Below are 26,673 nucleotides of genomic sequence, written 5' to 3' on the forward strand. Positions count from 1 at the left end.
CAAATCTTACTCCACTATACTCCCAAAACCACCCCTACAACATGAATATCTTATTCACCTCATTTTTTTTTATGTTTATATAGAGTGGCACAGTTATAAAAGCATTTCCTAATAAAAGCTTTGTTTGAATTATATTATGTTAAAAAATGATATTGTTAGATACAATAAAAGTTTGTTCATACTTACTGGCAGATATATATATAGCTGTATTTTCTGAAGTCCGACAGAAATTCAAAAACTTCCGGCACACACAGTGGTCGGCCAGGTGGTTAGTACCCATTCCCGCCGCTGGGGGAGGCGGGTATCAGGAACCAGTCCCATTTTCTATTCATAATTTTTATTTCCACTGTCCCCTGAGGGGAGGTGGGTGGGTACTTAATTATATATATCTGCCAGGTAAGTATGAACAAACTTTATTGTATCATAACAATATCATTTTGTTCATGAAACTTACCTGTCAGATATATATATAGCTGAATCCCACCGTTGGAGGTGGGAAGGGACAGAATAGAAGGATTTTGGGAAACAAATGCATGCAGATGATTTACATCTTGGTTCCACTGTTAGCCCCCGACAAAATTTTTTTTTTTTTTGACTGGCTTCGTGGTTATTGCCACGTAAGTCTGCTTGTGCTACTAGAGTTGCCAGCGAGGTAGAGACCTATCATAGCTGGTGCACTCCAGATGATCTGTCAACAGGGGCGAGACCACGACGTGACTAGACCATATTGACCATACCATGAGGGCTAAGAAGAAAATAAATATATATATAAAAATATATATCACCACCTGACCAACCTAGCCAAAGTTAAGGTGTGTTTAACTAAGGCTTAAGAGTTAAGAAGTCACCGTTGTCGTTCGACTCAACTACTAAATTAAGAGCTCTTCCTAACCATTTTCTACAGGATAGGATGAGTGGGTACTACTTGCCCCCAAGATTGTGTCTGCAGACACGTATGGCCCTAGCGAGCAGCAGATCTCATATGTCATCTTCACATCTCGCAGGGAGTGTGAATGAACACAGAGTTGCTTCGCTAAAACATGGTACTCAGGATGTTGCTGAGTGCCATGCTCTGTTGAAATGCTTCCGAGGCCGCGCCCTCACCTCGTGAGCATTCAAATCAAAAGATTTCAAATCTTTGTGCCAACAGAATGAAGGAGCTTTTTTGAAAGAACTCCTTAACAATAAAGCCAGGGTGTTCTTCGATATGGGCAAGTCTGGTCTTTTCGGAACACTGCAGATTGTCCGTACGACTTCGACTTTCTTGAGTTTTATGTAGATAAAACTTGAGAGACCTGACAGGGCACAGGACTCTCTCTGGCTCCTGCCCAATAACTTGTGCCATCCTTGATTCCAAGCTCCTGGGCCCAAGAACAAGACGGGTTTCCATTCTTAGGCCACAACGGAAGGCTTAGAGAACGCACCCCTTGTGTTCTCTAATGCCAAAACTTCTGACGATGGCTGAAAACCTCACTAACCCTCTTTGTCGTATCTAGGGTGGTTTAGAAAAGGGCCTTCCTGATCACGTGCAAGAAGTTAACAGGTAGGAGATGTTCGAATGCTTTGACATCAAGAACTTCAGACTATGTCTAAGTTCCATATTGAAAGCTTCGATCTGGACATGCACAGTCGTCAGTCTGTACTAAAGTCAGGTGACCGACCAGTTGACCAGTCAGACGCATCAAGGACAGCAAGGCTGTACCCTGAAGACCATAAGGCACTATTCTTCGCTGAAGGATGAGTGTCTGGACTGCCTGGGCGATTCAAGCTAAGCAAACCTTGTGGTATGAACCCGCAAACCCAACGTTCGTTAGTGAATCCAACTCCCTGAGCCACTTCCTGACTCCGGAGCTTCTGGTGCCATGGAGAAACGGATCGAGGAGCAAAAAGGCGATTCAGTCCCGAAGGACGAATGCCTGACAGTCCAACCTGGTCTCATGTTAAACGATCATCGGGGGTGTGTAAACGCAACCGACTTCGTCAACAAGAAACTCAGGGCTACTATGTCTCCTGATCTCGCACGAGTGTCTGACTCCGAGAAAACAGGTGAGACAAAAAGTAGATGGTGAGCGAGTTTCGAGATTCCACAGAACTCAAAGATCGTGAAGGGCTTTGTTGTTTGACAGAAGCAAATCTCTGAGCCCAAAGGCCGTCAACAACATATGCGTATTATTTCTTTTTTAATAGTTGTGACTGCCAGCTTATCCCATTCTTCAAATGGAAAGGGAAGACGGCAATCTTATGCTGTCAACATCTCGATAGTCTGAACGTAGTCAGACTCAGAGCGGAGAGGTTATAGGTACCTTTCGAGTTAGAGTAGACCGACTCTCTCGGAAAAGGTCCTTGGAAGGACGTGACCTCTGTGAATCTAGGATCTTGAAGGCCAACATGGGGCGATTAGCGTCATTGTCGCTCCCTGTGATGGTATAAATCATCTTATTACATTTCCTAAGCGTTTGAAAAAGGGGAAAAAGACTAAACATCCATCCCTGTTCAATATCATAGCGAAGAGATGTATGAAAGGACGTCCCTAAGTCTCCATAACTCTCAACATACTTCTAAAGAAAGATTCCACTCGGAAGTCAGTAAGTTGCTGCCGTCGATCGAGACGATTCGTACGGACTTTTGCAATCCTGTAACGAACCTCTAGAGGATCGTTACATTCTACGTCGTTGTTATAATAGGCTCTTTCTAGTAAACCCGAACAGGACCGAGAGAAGATACTTCCTAAGATATGAGAGAGCTGTGGAAGATCAGAGTTGATATGGACACTGGTTCCAAAAACTCGTTTCCAGGACTGGAGGGACGACAGAATTGCTTCCACTTCTTTCAGATTATGATCCAGGACATCTGAAACCCTCTCCAGATGTCCGGCACCTTCTTTCTATCACCTCAAGTGATACTTAACGCACCGAGAGATTTTCAGAATCATTCCTAGATCTTTAATAAAATTTCAGTTTCCCAGTAGGAAAAAACTGTAGAGGTCTGAATTGCAGTCTATTCAGGGAAACAAACTTCTTTATGGGAAGGAAATGGAGTCCCCGTCAAGCTCATCCATTCCCTCACACAGTATGTTTACTTCCCTCAAAAAGGCTGCGCTTTGCCTAAGCAGGAGAGCATATAATAGTGAAATGTTGCGGTAGACTCGTAGTCCTATACCTGCGGTAACGAGCACCGAAAGGAGTAAGCTATATCTCTGAGAAACATAGTAAGGCAAAACGAATGCAATGTTTATTCATTCATGTAAGAAATCCCCTCAATCTTAGGCTAAAGTCCGTGATTGTAGGGCAGAGATACAGTTAGTCAGTCAATCCCGCAGGAGAGAGAGAGACGAACTGCCAGCACAGAGATACGGTTAGTCAGTCAATCCCGCAGGAGAGAGAGACGTAACCTACAGCGCATGACGCGAACGAGCTGGTACTGCCTCGTTTGGACTGGCGGAGAGACAGTGACAGCAGCAGCTTACGATCGTCGTCTCTTAACTTTATGCCTTGGGTTGCCAGCTACCCTATTCTACGAAGAAATAGGTCCGTAATTTTTAGCATAAAGAGACTCTCAAGCTGGTATATTTAAGCGAAACAGAAAACGCTAAATATATAGATGCGTTTGTGTCGTCATAACACTACCATACAACGGTAAAAGATAAATCGGAAACTCCTGGAAGGCTGCAGGGAGTAACGATTAAATGTCCTTAAATTAATAGACAATAGACCTCTCGGTTGCCACCATCCGAAGAGGTAACTACAGCAAGCGTATATGACTTGAGCCAACCAGTAGTAAAATAACGCAAGGCAAAATATGATATTATATTGCAATAAAGTTTTTTGATCACTTACCTGGCAGACATATATACTATAGCTGAATTCGGAAATACAGCTACATACATATCTGACAGGCAAGTTTCATAAACAAAACTCAAGAGAATTGAAACGGACAGCTCAAGCTTCTTATGTTATTGGACATAGCGTTCATTGACGTAGTCTTCAAGTCTATTTCTTGTACGAGTCTGCGAATGATGAATGAGAGCTCTTCCGAATCTTGTCAATAAGAGCTTATCCGCTTACGCAATATAAAGTTAATGAGAAGTTTGTCAATGAGAACTAACCCCATTTACGGGACAAAGAGATAATTTGTCAATGAGGGGATACCCACTTCTTACTTGACAAAACGATAGTATATTGTCAATGGGGAAAATTCACTGAATTGACAAAACGTAATCCAGGAAGTCGAGCATTTTATTTCCGATTCCCGTCTCAAACGAGGAAGGGGCAAGAATCCTGTTAAGAGACGCTTACGACAGGTTAGAACGACGATGTTCAATTCGGCAGCGTAAGTCCCGACTAGGAACTAACAAAATCTATCATCTGAAAAGCCCTTTCAGATGGGCTAAAAAGCTTGCAAAATTATCCTGGGTGGGAGAGGAAGAAACTCTTCCAACCAGCTTCCTCTCCCGTATCAAAATTTATTGGCAGTATGGCAAAGGAAGTCCTGTCTTGCGCTTTCCTCCTTTTGATGAGTGCCTTTGCAAGAATCCTACTGAACGTTGCCGAGAGTCCTGACGTGCAGGACGTCGAGCTTTTACATAACCCATAGCTGCCTTACCGCAAAGTCTTGACTGCGGTAGAGCAAAAGAGATCTTTCCTTGAGCTTTCCATAACTCCATCCAATCCTGGACTTTACGAAAAGCAATATTACTGACAAAGACCTCTATAATTCAGAAACCCGTGTGGTCTTGCTGGGTTTCGAAACGAAGTTGCCTTTTCACTTTAAGCTTCCTCCGAAGCACTGCTTACTTCACATTCTTCGCAGGCGATGTAGAAGGGATCACCGAAGTTAGGTAAAAAATCTTTAGGCCCAAAATCAGCTTGAAGACTTCAACAGAAACGTTCAGCCAGGCGACACACCTGGCGTGCGCGCTCGGCGTCCACTGACTAGCAGCGAGCACGCTGCGGCGTTCCATTGGCGAGCAGCGAGCACTCTCGGCGCGCCCGCTCGGCGTCCACTGGCGAGCAGCGAGCACTCGGCGCGCCGCTCGCGCTCGGTATCCACTGGCGTGCGCTCGGCCTCGGCGTCTACTGGTGCGCGCTTGGCGTGCACCGCGAGCGCGCCTGGCGTCCATCCGAACGTCCCGTCCAAGCCGAGCGTCAAAAAAAAAAAAAAAAAAAAAAAAAAAAAAAAAAAAAAAAAAAAAAAAAAAAAAAAAAAAAAAAAAAAAACAAAAAAAAAAACGCGTGCAGAAAGCGTCACGCTATTGACAGGCGTCAATGCAAGCGAAACTGCCTTCAGGGAAGAGCATTAGACATCTCGGAGAGAAAACCGACTGCACGAAGCAGTCTCAGGTGAAGGGTTGATCGTGTGAGAATACGCGGGGTGGGCGAGGGAACGCCTTCTTATTCTCACAGCAACAAAGCTAGGACGTCCGCGCTCAAAAGCGTCCTGCTAATATGACTTGCTTTCCCTTTTCTCGGTGGAAAGACGTACACGAGTTCAGGCGAACGTTCGCCTTCTTACTTCTCACTGCAACGCATGACGAGAGAGAGAGAGAGACGTGAAACGTTCTTCTTCTATAAGCTTCTATTTAGAGGGCGCGAGTCCTTCCGAAAGCTCCAAACCCTGCGCAGGGAGGACGCTTCGGAGGACGAGAAGCAATCCTTCAGGATTCGTGCACGCACTTTGGCAGCCTGGGAGTAACTTCAGGTCTGCCGAAGGCACGTCAGATCGGTGGGAGTTCCTCGTAACCCTCCTTCGGCTTTCGACATGCTCTCTCCCTCCCCTGTTCCTGGGAGTCAAGCAGAGGTCCCGGCCTAGAGGCGAAATAAGGCCGATCTGACGCACCCTCCACTACACAAGGGGCACTGTCACTGCACTTAGCCACTTCACTTTTGCTCTCCAAAGCCAGCACTTTCGATTCTAAGTTACGAATCGATAGAGTATCAGAGGAAAGGTCAATACCCTCTACAGAAACTGTTTAGGGCCCGAAGGCAACTTACAGGGTTAGGAGTAACAACTACAGAAGTAGCACTTTTCACCACAATGATAGGAGAGCGAGCAACCTTAGATTCCAAGATACAGATGGAATCTATAACGTAAAGGGCATTACCTCACGAGACATATTTATAGCCCGTAGGCCATACTACAGGGTTAGGCAAAATAGTCTACAGGTAGGTTAGCCTACCCTGACTTTGTTTACTGATTAATTGCGTACATATGAATCATAACGTCTTCCTTATGGAATTAGACAAAGTCTCACACTCCTTACATGACAAATCTCAACAAAGAAGCAAGACACTAGCCCTCTTGTCATATCGAGTGCGGACTACCGAAGCTTTCGGTAGCCAAACCCCTATCTTAGCAGACAACACCCTCTGAAACTAGCCTAGCTAGATTCAGATATACAAAAATGAATCATATTCAAAAACAATTTAAGATAGCGTATGCCTAGCCACAAATCCAAGTCAATAATCAAAAGACAATTAGGATATTTAGCGGCCATGAAGTTTCCAAAATCCTAAGACGGAGGTACTGAAAACAGGTGTTTCCAGCACCGGCGACAGAAAAATTATGGATAGAAAATGGGACTGGTTCCTGATACCCGCCTCCCAGCGGCGGGAATGGGTACTAACCACCTGGCCGACCACTGTGTGTGCCGGAAGTTTTTGAATTTCTGTCGGACTTCAGAAAAATACAGCTATATATATATCTGACAGGTAAGTTTCATGAACAAACAGATATTTAAGAGTATCAGTAAATGAATGCCAGTACAGAATTGTTTAAACAAATAACTTATCATATTTTCAGACAGTTCTCAGATTGGACTGAGGGATTTGTTATTAGATGAGGACAAAATCGATAAAGGAGAACCAGTAACAGTTGGAAAGGCAAGAGAGATGAGACCAAAGGAAACTTATGAAAGAACTAATACTAATACATTCTTAGTTAGACAGTTACAAAAAAATTGTTAATAATAAAAACTGTCACTTTAAAACTTATAGTTAATAGAAAAAAAAATGTTATCTCTGGTACTCGATGTTACGAGTTTAACAAATAAACCTCCCAAAGAAATAAAGCATGTGAAAGATGGAAAATAACAAATTTAAAACATGAGCTATGCTGTAACAAGTTTTGATGTGCCAAACTCTTCAGTTTCATTAGACCATAAGTGACACGAAGGTACCAAAAAAAATATCTTCGGGGCACTTTAAAACAAGATAACTAAACAAACTCCATCAAGACTAGAGAGAGAGAGAGAGAGAGAGAAAGAGAGAGAGATGAGATAAGAGGAAGAGAGAGAGGAGAGAAGAGAGAGAGAGGAGAGAGAGAGAGAGAGAGATTGTGTATTAAATCTGGCGTCACAACATCTGGGTAATTGACATCGAAATCAAACTGAATAGAAGAAATTAAAATTTTTAATAATTTTCATATAAAAATATTTCTATAAATATATGTATAGTAAAATTTTCTTCATATATAACTCTTACATAGACAATCTATGTAATAATTTAAATTTTGGTTGAGGAGGCCCACCTCCCCTATAAATTTATATAACTGCTCTATAATACAATCCTTTCCAAGAATTGTAGCTAGGATAAAATTACCCACTCTGTCCTGACCCCAAGACAGGAACCTATGTCAACAAATTCCCGAATCTGGGACATTCAATCAACAATATTTCACAGTCAAGGGCAAAGTAAAGTCTCGCAAAACTGAGGATTTTCACGAGACATCAAGAACCCATGAGTGAGTCTTGTATGTCCAATCCTCAATCTGCACAACATTGTTTCTTGTCTCCTTGGCATATATGGATATGACCAAGGAGACACTGATGATGTGATACTGCACATTTTTTGATTAGTTAAAATATCTTCCCACTGGGACTGCCAACATTCTTTAATTCTCTGACCCACCAGAGGATATAAGTCTGTGATGGCCAGGCAGAGATCTGAATTAGCAGGTAAACCTCGGCAGCAGAGAAACGCTACTAATTAAACAAAAAAGAAAAAAAACAAACAACTCGGTGAGAAGGCAGTCACTGCTCCTTACGTGACTCCGTAGGCTGAGTTGCCTGGTAGCACATTCCTCCCTGGAATACATTCGTCTTTTAGAGCCATTGAGCGCATGACAGATACCCTCAAGCATCTACATGTGAACCGCAAAGAGAGGGAAAGAAACCCCCTTGTTCAATCATTATTCCAATTCTGTGGTGTCATTGCCAAAACTGATAACAGACGCATGTCACGAGAATATACAAGTACGTATATTCATAGGCTCCTGTTGACCAAGCGTCAGCCTAATTCTTCTTCACTTCGAAGAGAAAAGAATAAGGAATGGAAGCAGGGACCTCCTTCATTCTCTAATGAAGAAAGCGAAGGTAAAGCTATCCTTGAAAGAAAAGCGTTTCTATTGGCAATAAACAGGACACAAAACACGCTAGTTCATACCGAGCTGGTTGTTCTCTAAACTGGAACACTGACTGGAAAGATCCTAAGATCGACCCAAGAACATAGGTTCATACATCCGATCTGGGGTAAGTAATCCGTAGACTTCCTCTTATTCAGGATGACTGCTCTTGTCCTCTCTTCTCGAAACTAATGGGAGCGGGCGATAACGCACATGATCATCAACTTGTGGTGATATCAATCCAAAGACTTGGGAAAACGTACTTGCCTAAGTGAAAAAGACGCTTCCTGAGGGGAGAGCAGAGGTTTTCATCCACCAAACAGAGTATTCTCTTTCTACAACTGGTTTGATAGCAGGGATGCAAGAGAGAATATACAGTTGACTGCGCCAAGAGATGGCAAGAACTTGCCACTTCTCGGCACATATCTGTCTTCATGATCGAAACTTCACGATGAGGACTACATAAAGAACCCCTCACTAGACTCTCATGTTGTCCTGTTCAAGTGGTGGCAATGAAGATGAACGGCAAGTGGTGGCAATGAAGATAAACGAGGAGCCAATGTCGTCGGGCGTCCAATAGGAAGTGCCAGACTACCAATAGCTGGTGCCAGGTGATCTATGGAAAACGCTGAGCGAGCTGAAACAAGAAGTGGACACCTCAGATGGCGCAGAGGCAGAGCGCCTGGACAGGGAACTGGTGCTCGACATAATACGCCCAATATGAGATTTGAGCGGCTAGGTGCCAATACCTGGTGTTCATCATGAAAATCGGTACTATTCTGATGAGTGTCTAGGATAAAAGTACTGAGAGGGCTCATATATACCAATGAAGGAGCAGAGTTCTAATCCACTTCTTCTGCAAATGACAAGTCGGTATCTCCACCTATAAGAGCATTGTGAAGCCAAGCGAATCGACACACTGGCTGCGAACACCTGGGAGAGGACTGGCTATCAGAATCACTTACGATGCTTCCAACGTCTAGGCGGTAGAACAGGGCGTTAAATATTAGTTCTAATTAAGTAAAATAAGTAACCTTTCTTTAATTCGATTACTACTGAGCACCAGTCACTAGATGCCTTTCCAACAGCATCAAGTTAAAAGAAAAAAACATGACCAGTTCAACTGAGAGGGAAAAACTCGCATTGGCTCCTTTCAGTCGAATCAGCTGAGTTGCAAGTTGAAAATAGACAGAGTTGCACCGGCTGAGTCAAGAGCCAAACATCAACTGTGAGTTGAATCAGCTGAGTTGTGAGCCGAACATCGACTGTGAAGATTTGGACAAGCATGACTGCACGGGTGCGAGGATTCATCAACTGATTAATAATAATACCTCTCCAGAGGTCGAAAGACCAAAGAATCAAGTCATCGATGTGACCTATTTGGTGATGAACCACTGGAATAGGACGACAACTGTACACTGTCACTGATACGCCTTTCCAGCGGCGTTCGGTCAAAAGCTATACACTCACGACAGGTTTGACAAAGGGTAAAAATCCCTCCTCACTACACATCCATCAAGACACCCTTTCAATGGCTGTCTACCGATACCTGGGAAAAGCTATAGGTTTGACTGAGGAGGGCAACCCCTCGGACTCCCTTCAACTACCAGTATGTCTTCTCCTCGATGCGGAGGAAAAGGTCAGTGACTTAAAGTCTAGGAGATCCGAGGGGCCCGATAATCACCAACCCCGACACATCCAGAAAGAAGCCTTTCCAGCAGCTGTCTGTCGATATTTGGGACTGACAGCAGGTTCGACTGAGGAACGACTACCTGTATGTAACCCCCGACCTCCCTTGGACCTCCGGTATGTCTTCTCCCAGATGCGGGGGAGTGGGACAGTGACCTTTGTTTAGGAGAATCAAGGGACAAGTAGCCACCTCCTCCACTGCACAACACTTCACTGTTACATTGATAATTCATGATATAATCATGGGAAGGAAGCGATGGAGCCAGGCATGAGAGCAAATGACAAAGATAGGATGAGTAATAGGAGAGTATTGATGTTAAGTTTGGGAGGCGAAGGGAATTGTTAGGCAAAATGCTGGCGCCTCTGGTGATCTCAGTTACTGATTAAAGCTAACAAATTAAGTTTTTTACATTGTATTGTACACTAAATTGCGATCATTTTGGTATATAACACATGGTAAACCGATCAAGGTAACACAGAGAAAATATTATCACAAAATGATGCATGAATTCATAACGCGTGGACATAAAAAAAAGCTGTTTTCAAAAATCACCATAAATCGAAATATTGTGCTAGAGACTTCCCGTTTCTTGCAAAATGAAGAAATTGATTGAATATTACTAGATTGAAGTGTTGTAGCTTACAATTGCAGTTTTCGACCATTTCGGTCGAGTCAAAATTGACCGAAGGATGAATTTTTTCTATTTATCGTTATTTATATGAAAATATTTCAAAACTGATAAAAGGTAAAACCATAGGTTGTTTTTTGTTGTATTCTACATGAAATTGCGCACATTTTCATATGTAAAACTTTGTGTAATGGCTAATTTAAAATGGTGCAAACATTATGACAATCGAACGAAAAAAAATTATGATTTTTTCGGAAGAGTTACTGCGTGGACGTAAGGAAAAAGTTTATCTCATAAATTCACCATAAATCGAAATATTGTGCAAAATAAAGGTAAATGATTGAATATTACTAGAATGTAAGAGTTTTAGCTTACAATTGCATTTTTTGACCATTTCAGTCGAGTTAAAGCTGACTGAAGGTTGAAATTTTGGCACTTATCGTTATTCATATGAAAATATTTCAAAACTGATAAAAGCTACAACCATGAGTTGTTTTCTGTTGTATTCTACATGAAATTGCACACATTTTCATATATAACACTCTATGTAATGGCTAATATAAAATGGTGCAAAAATTATGTCAAAGTGACGAAATAATTCCTGAGACTTGTTGCTGATGCTTTTTAGAGCGAGAAGAAAGAAATTCGCGCTTGCACGCCTGGGTAACAATTGTAAACAAAACAACGCCTTGATCCCGTGAGCTCCCAGCATCCCCCAAGGCGCGTGATTCAAAAGTTTTCGCCTAGTGGGCCTATAACTATTTTTCCACAAATTTTTTTAAAAACTTTTTTTCGTCGACGTACCATACGTCCAATCGGCACCTGACAGACAATTTTGGTCAATGTTTAATACGTCCAATCGGCGTTAAAGGCTTAAAGCAATTATTAACCGACAACTTGTGCATAGCAAAAGCCCAGTAAGTAAAATATAATATGCAAAAACTATTCCCGGAGAATACAATTATCTGGCTTGATGATAATCTGAATTAAACAGAGGACAAGACTTATCTTGCTTGCGCTTGAAGGCTACGAATGTGCTCTGGTGGTTGTGTAACACTACCGATATCCGGTGATATATACGGAAAATGCGAACAAGCTGAATGAAGTGTTTTGCTAAGTTGTTCATAATATTGCTGTTGGGGGACGGCACTGTATACCTAGTACCTATACACTAAGCAATCGAAGCGCTACCCGCAAAATTTGAATTAGGCAGCCGTCGTTGGAAACTAATAGCTATATAATTACTGGGTAAGTTTCATATACAAAACTCAAAAATTCTATCCTGGCAAAGCAGAATTACACTCAAGACTAGAAACTTGACTAGGCTGGTTAAACATCATAATTGGATGAAAGTCATTGATAATCAACCACGCAACAAATTAAAACATGAAGCAAAATACTGCAATATGTTACACTTACTTGTAGAAATCATGCATCTCCATATATTTGGTTGGACAGGCCATGCACCTTAAATCTTGCTCATTTCGAACTGACTGGAAGTCCCCGCAGCAAATAAGGAGATCAACTTTTAATTTGTGTATCTCCTCCAATCTTTGAATAGCTCTGTATATTGTATCCAGCTCTCCATGAGAGCATCCTTCAATGGCAATATGCATTATGAAGATCTACAGCCAAACAACTGCCTAAAAATAAAGAAAAATGGTTAATGCACAACAGGCAAAAATCTAATGCTAGTGCACTGTACATTATATTACAAACAATGCATAAGCTTGAAAAGTTCTTTTGCAATAATAGGTAAAAAACTGAACTAGGAAGTACTTTGTATGACAAGATATTCTATTATTAACATGAGCCATAATGGTTAGGTGGAAGTCTCGGTTCTTTCCTGGGTGTGGACAAAATCTCAATAACAAATTTACAGCACGACATATGAAAACTAAATTTTCCCACTTTGATGAAAGTTCTCACCCTAAATGGTACTTACATATGTGTTGAGATACACCAGTAATTCAATCACTGAGAAACATAGACAATGAAATGCAAAAATCGTGGCAAGTGGGAAAAATAAATTCTTCTGTACACCAACCTTCAACGCATAGTAGGTAACACAAATATCATGGAAATAAAAGGTGCAAAAAATGCAACTGTTTCTTGAAAAAGAATCTCTGAATACATGGCACCCACATAGAAATGTATGAAACATTAAAAAAAACTGAAGAAATTCATTAACAAAATGAGGCAAAGCATATGAACATCTAAATGGAATGAAACATGCTCAGAAATAAACAAAACTGGTTATGATTAAGGGTTATTTTTGTGTACCTGTACGTGCATTTATCATGTTCACATTATACTTTTCGGCAATATCTGTATTTTTGCCTCTTTTGGGTATGTTATCCGTCAGTCATCCTGGCAATTATATATAGTATATATATATATATATATATATATATATATATATATATATATATATATATATATATATATATATACAGGCGATCGGGTTACGACGTTCCGAGGTTACGCTTTTTTCTTAATATTCAATGGAAAAATCCGTCCTGTGTTACGACGCTGTCCGAGGTTACGACGCTGACGCTCCGACGCTCCGAGTTAACGACGCTTTTTTAAAAAACGCATACTATGATAAAATCCTTTATAGTTTAGCACAGTATATTAATAAAAATAAGCTTCTGGTTAGATTACAACAAAAAATTTTGAGGTTATGATGATCGACACTTTTTATGTCATATTTTTTCTAAGTTTTTAGTGACACCTCATATGCGGAACTAGTTTCTGAGCGAATGAATACATACTAGCTTGCGGTGCGCAAAGTTTACATATAACAGTCAAAAGCGCAAATAATGAAAAATCATTGCTTGTTTTCCAGTAATAAACGACAAAAAGTTTCTGGTTACATTACAACGCAAATTCCAAGTATCCAAAGAGAGACATTATCCAGTAACTTGATCAGAGAGAGAGAGAGAGAGAGAGAGAGAGAGGTGTCTTCCGACGCTCAGAGTTAAGGACAGAGAAGTGTTCATTTCGTTAAACGGCCTCTGACTCATGCCAGTAAATGTTTTGTTGATACCAATAATATAAGCCTATTTAAAGATACGTTTACTTTAATTAGTCTATATGATACGTAAATAGTAATCAACTGTTCTTGTAGCCCTCAAGATTTGGCAAAATCAAAGTATCCAAAGAGAGACATTACCCAGTACACTGGAATCTTGACATACGAATTTAATTTGTTCCGTTACCATCGTCGTACAGTAATACCTTGGGTTACGAATTTAATTCGTTCCAGAACCTGCTTCGTAACCTAAAAAATTCGTAACCTAAATGGATTTTCCCATGATGGAAATTCGCGCATTCGTATTCCAAGTGAAATTCGTATTCACTTCGTAAGTTAAAAAATTTGTATACTAATCAGTTCGTAACCCAAAGTATTACTGTATATCAAAACAGTTGTATCTCAAGCATTTTTTCCCATTTAAAATAATGTAATATGTATTAATCCGTTCTAGCGCTATGAAACCACACCTAAACACAGCTAAATTACATATAATATACACAATTTATACACAAATAAACGAGTAATAACACACACAATAAAAGATGACGTGAGGCCAGCAGGGGGAGGAGGTAGGGAAGGGTGGCAGGGAACGATTTGCTCTCTTTTTATTTACGTATGTACTGTACACTAATAACAACATAATAAACACAAATGAAATAACATTGCCAAACTAATTTTTATTTATATTTTTTAATCAGTTCGTAGTTTAGAAATAATGGTGATGCCTTTGGAAGGATTTATAGCTTCCTTCTGCTTGATGAATCGTGGATATTGTAGAAGGATTTCGACCATACTCGTTTTGCCCAATCGAACGATTACAACGCCCGTTTCATGCTTTGCTATAATTTCATGTTTTGCTTCCATCGAAATAATTTTCTTGGTTTTTTTCTTATCACCTGCTTTGTCTTTAGATTTAGGACCCATGGTTAATAATAAAATAGACAAAATAACACGAAAAATAGGCACAAATACAACGAACTAAACAACGACGTGTTAACGATGCAGCACCAACAAACAGACTGAACGCCATTTATCGGTCGCCTATACAACTATCACATCGTAAAATCGTATCTCAAATATTTCGTTGTATATCAAAGCATGATATTGTTATTGTACAATAAAGTTTCATACATACTTACCTGGCAGATATATACTTAGCTATAGACCTCCGTGTCCCCGACACAAAGAAATTCAAATTTCACGGCACACACTACAGGTAGGTCAGGTGATCCCGCCGCCTACCGCTGGGTGGCAGGAATAGGAACTATTACCGTTTTAAGCCAGATTTTTCTCTTCCACCTGTCTCCTGAGGGGAGGTTGGGTGGGCCATACGATCGTATATATCTGCCAGGTAAAGTATGTATGAAACTTTATTGTACAATAACAATATCATTTTCATACATTCAACTTCCCTGTCAGATATATACTTAGCTGATTGGCACCTTTGGCGATGGGCAAGAGACAGCTAATTACTGACCTAATAGGTAAACAACATAGTTGTAGGTAATACAAGTTAATTAATAATACCCTAGTTCCTACCTGTTTAGGCGGAAGATTTCTTAGCTTGTGCTGAGAAGTCTGCTTCGCCTCAAAAGCTTCAGCGAGGGTGTGCCCTATGGCTGAGAACTCTTGAAAAGGGACTGTCAATGGGTCTTCATCCACTTACTCAACAGAACCTAATGGCAATTGTCACTGGAGTCTTATTCACTTACATGACAATATACCTATGCCTCTTGGCATATAAAGGAGTAAAATACTGATCCCGATCACCCGATCCTAACCGTGGATTAGTAAATATGATTGAAAGGCGTTATCCCCAAACACCTTTCAAACAACCTAAAAAACTCAACTCCAATAATTTTTAAATCACAATATAAAATATAAGGACAAAAATTAATATTAAGGATCAGTCTTCTCTCCTTTCCCCAGCACTGTATCCACTGATACATAAGGCCCTAGAGAGAAGCATTTCTCATATGTCACTCTCACATCTTTCAAGTAATGTGAGGCGAACACTGAGTTACATCTATAATACGTGGCCGCTAAGATGTTCTTCATTGACATGTTCTTGTTGAACGACAATGATGTAGCGACTGCACGTACTTCGTGTGCTTTTGCCCTTAGGTCTTATATGCCTCACTATCACAGCTCATGTGGGCTTCAGTTATGATGTTCCTAACAAAAAAATGCTAAGGCATTCTTGACCATAGCTCGTTCTAGGGTCTTTAACTGCACACCATAAACTTTGATTGCAAACCCTGCAACTGCTTCTTCTTCTGCAGGTAAAACTTCAAAGTTCTCACAGGACATAAAGTTCTTTCCATTTCATTCCCAACTAATTGAGAAAGGCCTTTTACTTCAAAAGTCCTAGGCCAAGGTCTCGAGGGGTTTTCATTTTTAGCTAGAAATAAAGGTTTAAAGGACAATACAGCTGAATCCTTCTTAAAACCCACTCTAGAGTCAAGCGCTTGCAGCTCACTCACTCTTTTCGCAGTTGCTAGAGCTATTAAGAAAATGCATTTTCTAGTCAAGTTCCGGAAAGTAGCTTTATCAGGAGGTTCAAATCTCTCCGACATAAGATATTTGAGAACCACATCCAGATTCCAACTAGGGGTGAGAGAAGTTCTTAATTTTGTAGTTTCAAATGATCTAATTAAATCATGCAGATCTTTGTTATTCTCTATGTTCAGGCCCCTATTTCTGAACACAGCTCTTATAACCTTTAATGGTTGACACTGCCAGATGAGATTCTTCTCGTAAAAACAAAAGAAAATCAGCAATTTCGGTCACAGAGGTATCGGAGGAGGACAGCTTCTTCGCCATACCACCATCTACGGAAACTTCCCACTTCGATTGGTATATCCGCATGGTTGAGGACCTTCTTGCTCCAGCAATTGCTTTTGCCGCTTTGCGAGAAAAGCCTCTCGCTCTGACCAGTCTTTCGATAGTCGAAAGGCAGTCAGAGCGAGAGCGTGGATATTTTGTGATACCTCTCGAAGTGGGGTTGTTTGAGCAGATCTGTCCTTTCAGGAAGAGATCTGGGGAAGTCCACTATCCATTCCTGTACCTCTGTGAACCATTCTCTTGCAGGCCAATAAGGAGCGATCAATGTCATCCTCATTCCTCCGAGGACACGAACTTTCTCATTACTTCCCCCAGCATCTTTGAATGGGGGAAAACACATAAGCGTCTATGCCCTTCCAATCCATGAGCATGGCATCTATGGATAGGGCTCTGGGATCGTCCCCCAACGAGCAAAAGTTCTCCATCCTCCTGGATAGGAATGTTGCAAACAGGTCCACTTGAGGCTTCCCCCAAAGAGACCATAGTTGCTGGCAGACTTGTGAATGAAGGGTCCACTCTGTTGGAAGGACCTGGTTTTTTCTGCTCAATCTGTCTGCTCTTATATTCTTCCCCCCTGAACGAACCTCGTCAGGAGTCGAATCCCTCTTTCTTCTGTCCATATCAACAGATCCCTTGCTAGTTGGTAAAGGAGAAAGAGTGTGTCCTCCTTGTTTTCTTATATAAGCCAGAGCCGTGGTGTTGTCCGAGTTGACTTGGACCACCACGCCTCTGACTTCGTTCTCGAAAAACTGCAGTGCTAAGTGCACTGCTAAGAGTTCCTTTGCATTTATGTGCCAGGCCTTCTGTTCTTCTGTCCAACTGCCTGACACTTCCTTCGTCCCTAGTGTTGCTCCCCACCCCGTGTCCGAAGCGTCTGAGAATAACACTAGGAGGGTTCTGAAGGGCCAAGGACACTCCTTCGTTTCTTCTCAGTGGTTCTAACCACCATCGTAAGTGGTTTTTGATACTTTCTCCTATAGGAAAGGTATCCAAAAGATCTTTTCTTCTGTTCCAACTCCTTCTGAGATGGAACTGCAAGGGTCTCAGATTCAGTCTCCCTAAGAGATGAACTGCTCCAGCGAGGAAAGAGTGCCAGAAGACAGAGCCATTCCCTCGCTGAGCTTTCGTTCGTTTCTCTAGGAAGACCGAGATTTTTTCCAACCCTTTCGAGATCTTTCCTGGGGGATGGATACGCTCAAAAAACCCCTGAGAATCCATCCGAATCCCCAGATAGACGATAGTCTGACTGGGGATTGTGTGAGACTTCTCGAGGTTTACGAGCAATCCGAGAGATCTGGTCAATTGAAGAGCTATCTCCAAGTCCTCCAAGCACTTTTGTCTTGTCTGCGCTCTTATAAGCCAATCGTCTAGGTAAAGAGATATCCTCACCCCTTTCATTCAGATGTAGCCATCTTGCTACGTTTCTCATCAACGCTGTAAACACCTGAGGAGCCGTCGAGAGGCCGAAACACAAAGCCCTGAACTGATAAATCCTTCCCTGCACCATGAATCGAATGTTGACGAATGATGCAGGGGGACGTGAAAGTATGCATCTTGCAGGTCGAGGGAGACCATCCAATCTCCTGGACCTGAGAGCAGAGAGAAAACAGAGTTGGATGTCTCCATGGAGAACTTTGTCTTCTCCACGAAGCGATTCAATGCACTCACGTCCAGGACCGGCCTCCACCCCCCCGAGGCTTTCGGCACCAAAATAGGCGATTGTAAAAAACCTCGGGAGTGCGGATCCTGTACTACCTCGATGGCCTCCTTCTCCAACATTTGCTGCACCAACCCAAGAAGGATCTCTCTCTTTACAGGGTCTTTGTATCTCGCTGACAGCTCCCTCGGAGTCGTCGTCAATGGAGGTCTGTTCTTGAAGGGGATGATGTATCCTTTCCTCAGCACTTGTAGGGGGACAAGAATCTGCTTTCATTGAAGCCCATGCTTCCGAGAATCCCAGAGTCTGGCCCCTACTGTGATTGGAGGACTGGAATCTCATTTTGCGTTCTTCTTTGGAACTCTAATGGAAGATCTTCCTCTTTTCTCTCCTCCTCTCTTCCTTGGGGCTCGGCTAAAAGCTCTACCTCGAAAGGGCTGTTGGGCAGGTCTTGGCTCCCTCTTCGAGACAGAAGCAGCTGGTCTAGGCTTCTTAGCAGAATGTACCAGCAAATCCTGTGTTGCCTTCTCAGTAAGCGTATGGGAAATGTCCTTTACCAACTGAGAAGGAAACAGCTGTTTAGACAGAGGGGCGTATAAAAGAGAAGCCCTCTGTACTGGAGAGATGCTTTGGTAAGAAATGACCAAAGACAGACGCCCTCTCTTTAATACTCTGTCCCGAACAAGGATGCCATTCAGCCGATCCGTCCTGCACTGCCTTGTCCATGCATGCCAAACACTATGCAAGACTTCTAGTTCCAAAAACTGAGGGTCTTGCGTCTTGTTGGCCAAAGCCCAAGGGACCAATCTAGGAAGTTAAAAACTTCCAAGACAGGGATGGAATATTCCCTTGAGGAGATGGTCCATTTCAGACATTGTCCAGCTTGTTTTGGCCGATGGAAGTGCATGCCTCCTTGCCGAATCCACCAAGGTCGAGAAGTCCGCTCAGCAGATGAGGGAAAGAGAAAGTCCCATAGATTCTCCTGTGCTATACATATCCCTCTCTTCCCTGATAGCCTGGAAGGGGGACAGGTTAAAACACAGTCTTCCCCGCCTCCTCCTTGGTTTTAAGCCAATTTCCAACCGACTGCAAAGACCCTCTTCATTGAAATGGTCGGTTGCATCTTCAAGAAAGAGGAAGACTTCGCAGCCTTCGTACTCGAAAATAAAGACCCAGGTGAGGAGGGGGGCAGCAGGACTCAGAGACTCCTCCAAATTCTTTAACAAGAGGGCTGCTAATATCTTATAATCAGAAAGACCTGCCCATTGTTTTTCTTCAGAATCCGAAACATCCTCCAATTCCGGTTGAGTTTTTATTCGGAGAAGAGTGTGCTACCGGAGGACTCCTCTCTCGGGGAATGCACAGGGCTTGTAGTAACACCGGCTGCAACCTGAAACAAGGGCTACGGTCGCTTGTGCGACATCTTGAGTCCTGCCAGGAGAAGGCCGATGTTGTTCTTTTACCCTAAGGCCTCCTGACAAGGACGACGGTCGCCTGTGCGACAACTTTCGTCCCTACCAGGAGAAGTCCTTAAATGTCGTTCCCTTTTTTCATGATCAATTCCTTCCCGACAGGGGCTACGATCACCTGTGCGACACCTAGAGACCCTGTCAGGGGAAAATTGATCTTGAGAAAAATCCAAAGAGGAGCCTCCAAGTCCGCTTCAAACTCCGATAACTCATCCAAATTGTATTCTGGATTGTACAAATCCTTGCGCCTGCTTTCAGGCGCTCAACTAGACGCTTTACGTCTTGTTTCAGCCGCTTCAGGCTTTCCAGGCGCCTTGCGCCTCCATTCGGACGCTTCAGGCTCTTCAGGCGCTTTGCGCCTCGTTTCAGGTGCCTCAGGCTCTTTAGGCGCTTTGCTTCTTCTTTCAGGCGCCTCAGGCTCTCAAGGCGCTTTTGCTTTTCCTTTGAGGCGTTCCTAGGCTCTCCAGGCGCCTCTATGTTTGTCCATTTCAGGCTGCTCTAGGCTCTCCAGGAGTTAAGGTTATTTCCTTTTAGCCACTTCAGGCTTTTCAGGCGCATTGCACCTCATTTCTATTACTTGAGGAGCTTTACGCCTCATTTGTTTCAGGCGCTCCAGACTCTTTTCGCCTCGCCAAAGAGTTCCAGGATCTTCAGTTACTTTGCGCCTCCCTTCAGGCGCTTCAGGCTCTTTGCGCCTCATTTCAGGAGTTCGTCCGATTTCGGGAGTTCCAATTTTACTCCTCGATTCGGACATCTCATGTACTTTCTTTCTAGTAGGAAGTTCCCTATATATATCATGTCGCCTTGACGGCGTTTTGCGCTTGACAGAAGCCTGACGTCTGGCTGGCGCCAGGCTTCTGGCAGGCGCTCGTCCGAGCTCTCAGATAGTTCTAAAGGACGGGATCTTTTGATCGGGAGAAATCTATCCTTCCTTCTAGGCGGATCAGATTTAAGTACTCCTACTAGCGAAGATATCTGTTTCTGCATATCCTCTAACATCTTCGTAGCTACGTCTCTCTTTCCAATTTCCGATGCAGGAGAAGGAGCTTCTGAATATACCTTCTTCTTCCTCTTTTCCGGAGGATATTCTTCCGGAAATTCTTCAGGGCTTGAGTCAAATGAAGGAGACTTCCAAGATCTCTTCGAAGGTCTCGACAATCTATCTGAACTCCATCCTTTTTTAGATGAGGATCAGACGAAGAAAAACACTGTTTCAGGACGTCTTTCCAACGACTATCCTTGGTAGCCCGGGACGTAACTACAGGATCTGCCGAGGGGACGCCTGACCGGTGGGGATTCTCTGAAACCTCCCTGCGGCTTTCGACATTTCTTCTCCACTGGTCTTGGGGAGCTTGAAAGAGGTCTAGGCCTGGGAGCGAGACAGAGCCGATCAGAGCCACCCTCCACTTCACTGGGAACACTTTCATTGCACTTACCTTCCAGTTCTTTAATTTTTTGTGCCACATGTTTAAGCGAAGCTTCAGACTCGCAATTTCAGATGTTGAGCTTGCTAGTCCGATAATCGGAAGGTAAAGCTGTATGGGAGAACCAAATAGGGTTTATCAATAGGCAATAGTCCGCTAACTGGCTCGTTAGAGACCGACCTACTTACACTCTTGGAAGAGGCTTTTCTAGCCCTATCTCTCTCCAACTTTCTTAGGTAGGAATTGAGCAACTTCCATTCCTCCTCATTCAAATTCTTGCATTCATCACATGTATTCAATTGAGAGCATATATTCCCTCTACAATTTTTACAAGTGGTGTGAGGATCCACCGAAGCTTTCGGCAGTCTCACAAAACAATTCTCATTCACTCACACTCCTGAACGAAATCGACACGTCAGACATTATGAGAAATTCCAAAGCCAAATCCAAAAAAACAGTCCACAATAGCAGTATGCCAAACCAAAGATCCAATACGTCACCAAGTAGCAGTCCAAAAGATCAACGGCGTAATGAAATTCGAAATTCAAGTCACGAGGAACTAGCAACGATGTTACTAGTACCGCGACAGAGAAAAATCTGGCTTAAACCGGTAATAGTTCCTATTCCTGCCACCCAGCGGCAGGCGGCGGGATCACCTGACCTACCTGTAGTGTGTGCCGCGAAATTTGAATTTCTGTCGGGGACGACGGAGTCTATAGCTAAGTATATCTCTGACAGGGAAGTTGAATGTATGAAAATATATTTTCGCAAATTTTCTGTTGTATCTCAAAACATTCGTATATTAGGACAATCGTATGTCAAGGTTCAGTGTAATTTGATCAGAGAGAGAGAGAGAGAGAGAGAGAGAAGACGAGAGAGAGATGAGAGAGAGAGAGAGAGAGAGAGAGAGAGAGAGAGAGAGAGAGATCTTGGCAACAATGGTCTCGGGGATTGACGTAACGTTTATTTTCTGAACAGATAGGACAGAGAAGAGTTCGTTTCATTAAACAGCCTCTGACTCATGCCAGGAAATGTTTTGTTGATACTGATATATAAGCCTATTTAAAGATACGTTTACTTTAATTAGTCTACATGATACGTAAATAGTAATCAACTGTTCTTGTAGCCCTCAAGATTTGGCAAAATCACTCCAGGTTGTACATTACAATAGTTTTTATCTTCAAGAACCAGCATTTTTTTATGAAAACTCCAGGTTGTACATAAAACTACAGGAAACAACATGTAGTGTAACTAAAGGATTACAAGTAAGGTTTTTATAACTTTTTATTAGTTTAAGACATATTTCCAAAGGTCGTTCCGGCTCAAGACGATTTTCGGGTTACAACGCGTCTCAAGAACAGAACCCCCGTCGTAACCCGGGGACTGCCTGTATATGTAAAATGGTGTTTAATTAGTTTAAGTCATAGATTGAAGACGCGAAGAAACTTGAAGAGAATCCTCTAAAACGCGTGGATGGCGACGAGCTTCTACATCCGCGTCCACCTGAGCGTCAGCTGGAGCGAGCCTAGCGTCCACTGGCGCATACCTGGCTTCTACTGGCGCGCGATAGGCATTCACTCGCGCACGTCTGGCGTCCGCTGGGGCGCGCTTGGCATCCACTGGTGCACTCTTGGTTGTCACTGGCGCTCGCCTGGCGTCCGACCGAGCGTCAAGATCATGCTGGGGGGCTGCACAAACTGTAGAAGGTGACAAAAAGGGAGAGAGAGACGAGCGAGGAGAAGGAGAGGGAGACTGTCTAGACCTCTTCACTGGCAGCCTGTCATCCTTCCTGCGACGACGTGGATGCGTCTCTCTTAGAAAGTACATCAGCAAGTTGCTGCTGCAACGAGCGAAGAATCTTCTCTGTAGGAGAGGACTCCCTATCAGGAGAGGGGCTGATCCTGTGAGAAGGTGAGGGGACGCCTTCTTCCTTCTCACAGGAACAGCCGCTTCACGCACTCTGGAGCGACTGGGGCGCTCGAAAGAGTCATCGTCCAATGACGCTTTACTCCTCTTCTGCGGCGGGAAGGCTCAATGGGCGTGACTGAGAGCTCCACCCCTTACGCGGGGAGGAAGCCTCCGAAGAAGAAAAGCACTCCTTGAGGAGGCGTGCACGCGCACGCTCCTTGGCAGTCTGGGTAGCGTCAACAGAAACTGCCGAAGGCACGTCAGATTGGTAGGGGTTCCCAGTAACCCTCCTTCGGCTTTCGACATGCTCTCTCCCTGAAACCTGGGAGTCCAGCAGAGGTCCAGGCCTAGAGGCAAAATGGAGCCAATCTGACGCACCCTCCACTACACAAGGGGCACTGTAACTGCACTTAGCACCTTCACTTTTGCCTTCTAAGGCAAGCACTTTCGATTCTAAATTACGAATCGATTCTAAGATTAAAGTAAGGGCATTACCCTCCACAGACACTGTTTCAGGGCCCGAAGGCAACACTACAGGGTTAGGAGTAGCAACTACAGTAGGAGGGTTAGTAGGAGAAACATTAACTTCCTGACATTTACCTGAAACGCTCCTGGAGGAAGACCTCCTTAACCTATCACGCTCTAGCTTTTGAAGATAGGTCTCATACGCTTTCCACTCAGAATCCAAAAGACATGCACACTCCTTGCAGCGATCCTCATACACACAATCATGCTCCCTGCAACTCTTACACAATGTATGCGGGTCTACCGATGCTTTCAGTAGCCTACCTCTACATTCACTCCTAGTGCAAAACCTGGCGCTAGCCGAACTAGTCCCAGACATCTTAGTTTAAAGAGAAATCAAGCCAAAATCAATTAAATCCACAAATAGCGTGTGCCTAGCCAGCGATCCAATGCCAAGACACTGTCAGGCGAAGATCGTCGCTCGGGAGAAAATCCTGGACGTGAAGCGTCCCGATCACAACCGCTCCTTTAGTCAAGATACCAAAAAAAAAAAAAAAATCAATACGGATACTTAAGTAGCCAAAGTTTCCTAAATCCAAGACGGAGGTGCTGAAAACAGTTGTTTACAACACCGGCGACAGAAAAAATATGAATAGAAAATGGGAATGGTTCCCAATACCCGCCTCCCAGCGGCGGGAATGGGTACTAACCACCTGACTCCCACTGCGTGTGTCGTAAGTTTTTTAAATTCTGTCGGACTTCGGAAAATACAGTTATATATATATCTGACAGGTAAGTTTCATGAACAAACGGTGGTTTTTATCCTTACTGCCATCACAACTGAAACTCCACAGTGCTTATTTGATTGTTATTATACACATTTTGGTCTCAGTTCACTCCACATTGCACTTTAAACCAGTTGCTGTTCCTGGTTCCTAAGCGTGCACGCCACAAACACAGTTACGAACAGCAGACGACAAAACTGCAAAGTTTTATTCCCTAAATTGTTTACTTTACTCGTTATTTAGTTCATATTTACTTTATTTAAAAATTTTAATTTAATTCATGTATATTATCCCTTTTTTGCAACCAAATTACCCCGAAAAATTACAGATATTTCTAAAGTAGATACAATCAAATGTTTCTAACGTTTTCGTACATCTGGCTGCCGAAAACCATAAAGGAACTACTATGGATAAGTGAATTATATACATATTTTTTTTTTTTGCTTTTTTGTTTTTGCTAGCACTTTTCATTGATTTCAGTCTATATTAGTATTTTGAATTTCTTTAATAACCGTAGGTATGCCAGAAATAAATGTAACCTTTAATGTTTGCATGCTAAGAATGGCAAAATCATTGTTGCCACATTAGTGGAGGCTTCACACATACGCCGTTTCATTATTATAAACTGTTTCCATGAATTCTAGTTGTCATAGTAATGCAATAATGATAAAATGCTTTAATATTTATGTATATATACTTCCAAATTACATAGCCTAATTTCATTTCCAACCAATTTCAACGTTTGTGTGTAGTCTTATACCGTTTTGGAGGGTCAAACACATACCGAATGGCAACAGAGAGAGAGAGAGAGAGAGAGAGAGAGAGAGAGAAAGGAAGGCGAAGGAAAGGGGTGGCGGTGGAGGTGGGAGGATGGGAGAGGGTAGGTGGAGCTTTATAACGCTATGTTCGTATCCATTACTGCATAATGGAGTTTTTATCTCTTGGTACAAGGACAAGTGTCGTTATTCTTTACGATTAGTGATTCACGATACCCTTATAAATTACGGCACTGGGTGTAATGACTATAGCAAAATCTGATACAAGTGTTCGTTACAGAAATAGGTATTGCCCAAAAACGTGCTTGCACTGTCTCTGAAACCCATAATAGGTATGCTGCTTAGTTGTCAATCAAGTTTTTTTGTAATCAAGTATTTTTTACAAGCTAGCTATTGAATAAATTTGTATTTTTCCTCAATCAAAACATATGCCCCTCAATGCTAACTTTTCCTTTCCTCTTTTAACGAATTTCTGGTCATTGCAAATTCGGCCCCTATAATTTCTTATGGTGCGAAAACAGAGGCGCAGGGACCGAAAACGATTGCGTCACACTACGGCGATAATCCAGCAGTAAAACATCTTCATTTATCCAAAAAGTAAATAATAAGATATATGCGCATTACGATTATACAATTACATGAAAAGCTGGATAATCTGCATGAATAACTGGTAAACTGTTCTGCAAGAAAGTTGAGTAAAGCAATTATTTACAATAGGTACGAAAGTCAAGATGTCATGACGTCATAATACAGGACTAATTCCCAAAATAATTACTTAAATTTGAGTCCGAATCGAGTTACTTTTTCAATAACGAATATTTTCAAATTAATCATCATAAATATGTAAAATACTGATGTTTTACTATTTATTTAAAACATTATCGAAGTGCACTCTTCGTCGTCGTCTTCTACAAAAGAGTTGTTTACTCGGTGAGGAAAAGTTTTCCGATTGTTGTGATGAAAGTGCCCCAGCGTCTGTGGTACAAGTGGATGTGCGGATTTATCACGGGAAAATGGTTAGTTATTGACACAAGCGACTCTGTAAACATCGAGATGGCGTCAATCTTCTAAATACTTCAAGTTGTAAGTAAAATGTTGAACGCGTTTTGGTGAGATTTGCACTACGTTGACACCATTTTCACTACCCTCTGTTAAATCTTAAAATTTGCCTTAATCTAACTTTGGAAAAAATACTTATTCTTCGAAAGGAGAGTAGAGGTCTTAGCTCCGTTTCTCACCAACAAGAAGTCGCGACTGATGCCCATCTCCGATGTCAGGACACGTTATAATGTACTTTTTTTTGGGATTGTCCAAGCTGATCGTATATGGTCCACTCTGGACCCTACGGATTTTTACCCTAGTATTGAATTTGGTAGAACTTTAATTGTGCAGCCTGATTCTTGCCAGTTATCATCTACTACATCATAAATCAACAACCTTTACTGTCACGCCAGGTCATGACCTAACCAGATCTCACCTACCTAACCTAACTTCAGGGGACTGTGCCCTGACCTGGCCACACTGAGTTTCACCCCCCCCCCCCCCCCCCCCCCTCCCCCCCTGGACCTCCTATAAGGACTGTAACCTGTCCTG

At 42.6% G+C, this 26,673-nt stretch overlaps 1 protein-coding gene across 2 annotated transcripts in view; it reads right to left on the bottom strand.

Moving 5' to 3' along the window:
- Positions 1–26,673, bottom strand: part of LOC135213033 (lariat debranching enzyme A-like) — a gene marked incomplete at its 3' end in the record, with an annotated part of 57,981 nt that overhangs the window by 30,464 nt on the left and 844 nt on the right. For both annotated transcript variants that reach the window (XM_064246845.1, XM_064246844.1), the window contains 1 exon segment: positions 12,135–12,358. In XM_064246845.1, coding sequence (XP_064102915.1) covers positions 12,135–12,331 — 197 coding nt within the window.

Source organism: Macrobrachium nipponense, chromosome 42 (assembly GCF_015104395.2).
Source record: "Macrobrachium nipponense isolate FS-2020 chromosome 42, ASM1510439v2, whole genome shotgun sequence".
NCBI classification, from domain to species: domain Eukaryota; kingdom Metazoa; phylum Arthropoda; class Malacostraca; order Decapoda; family Palaemonidae; genus Macrobrachium; species Macrobrachium nipponense.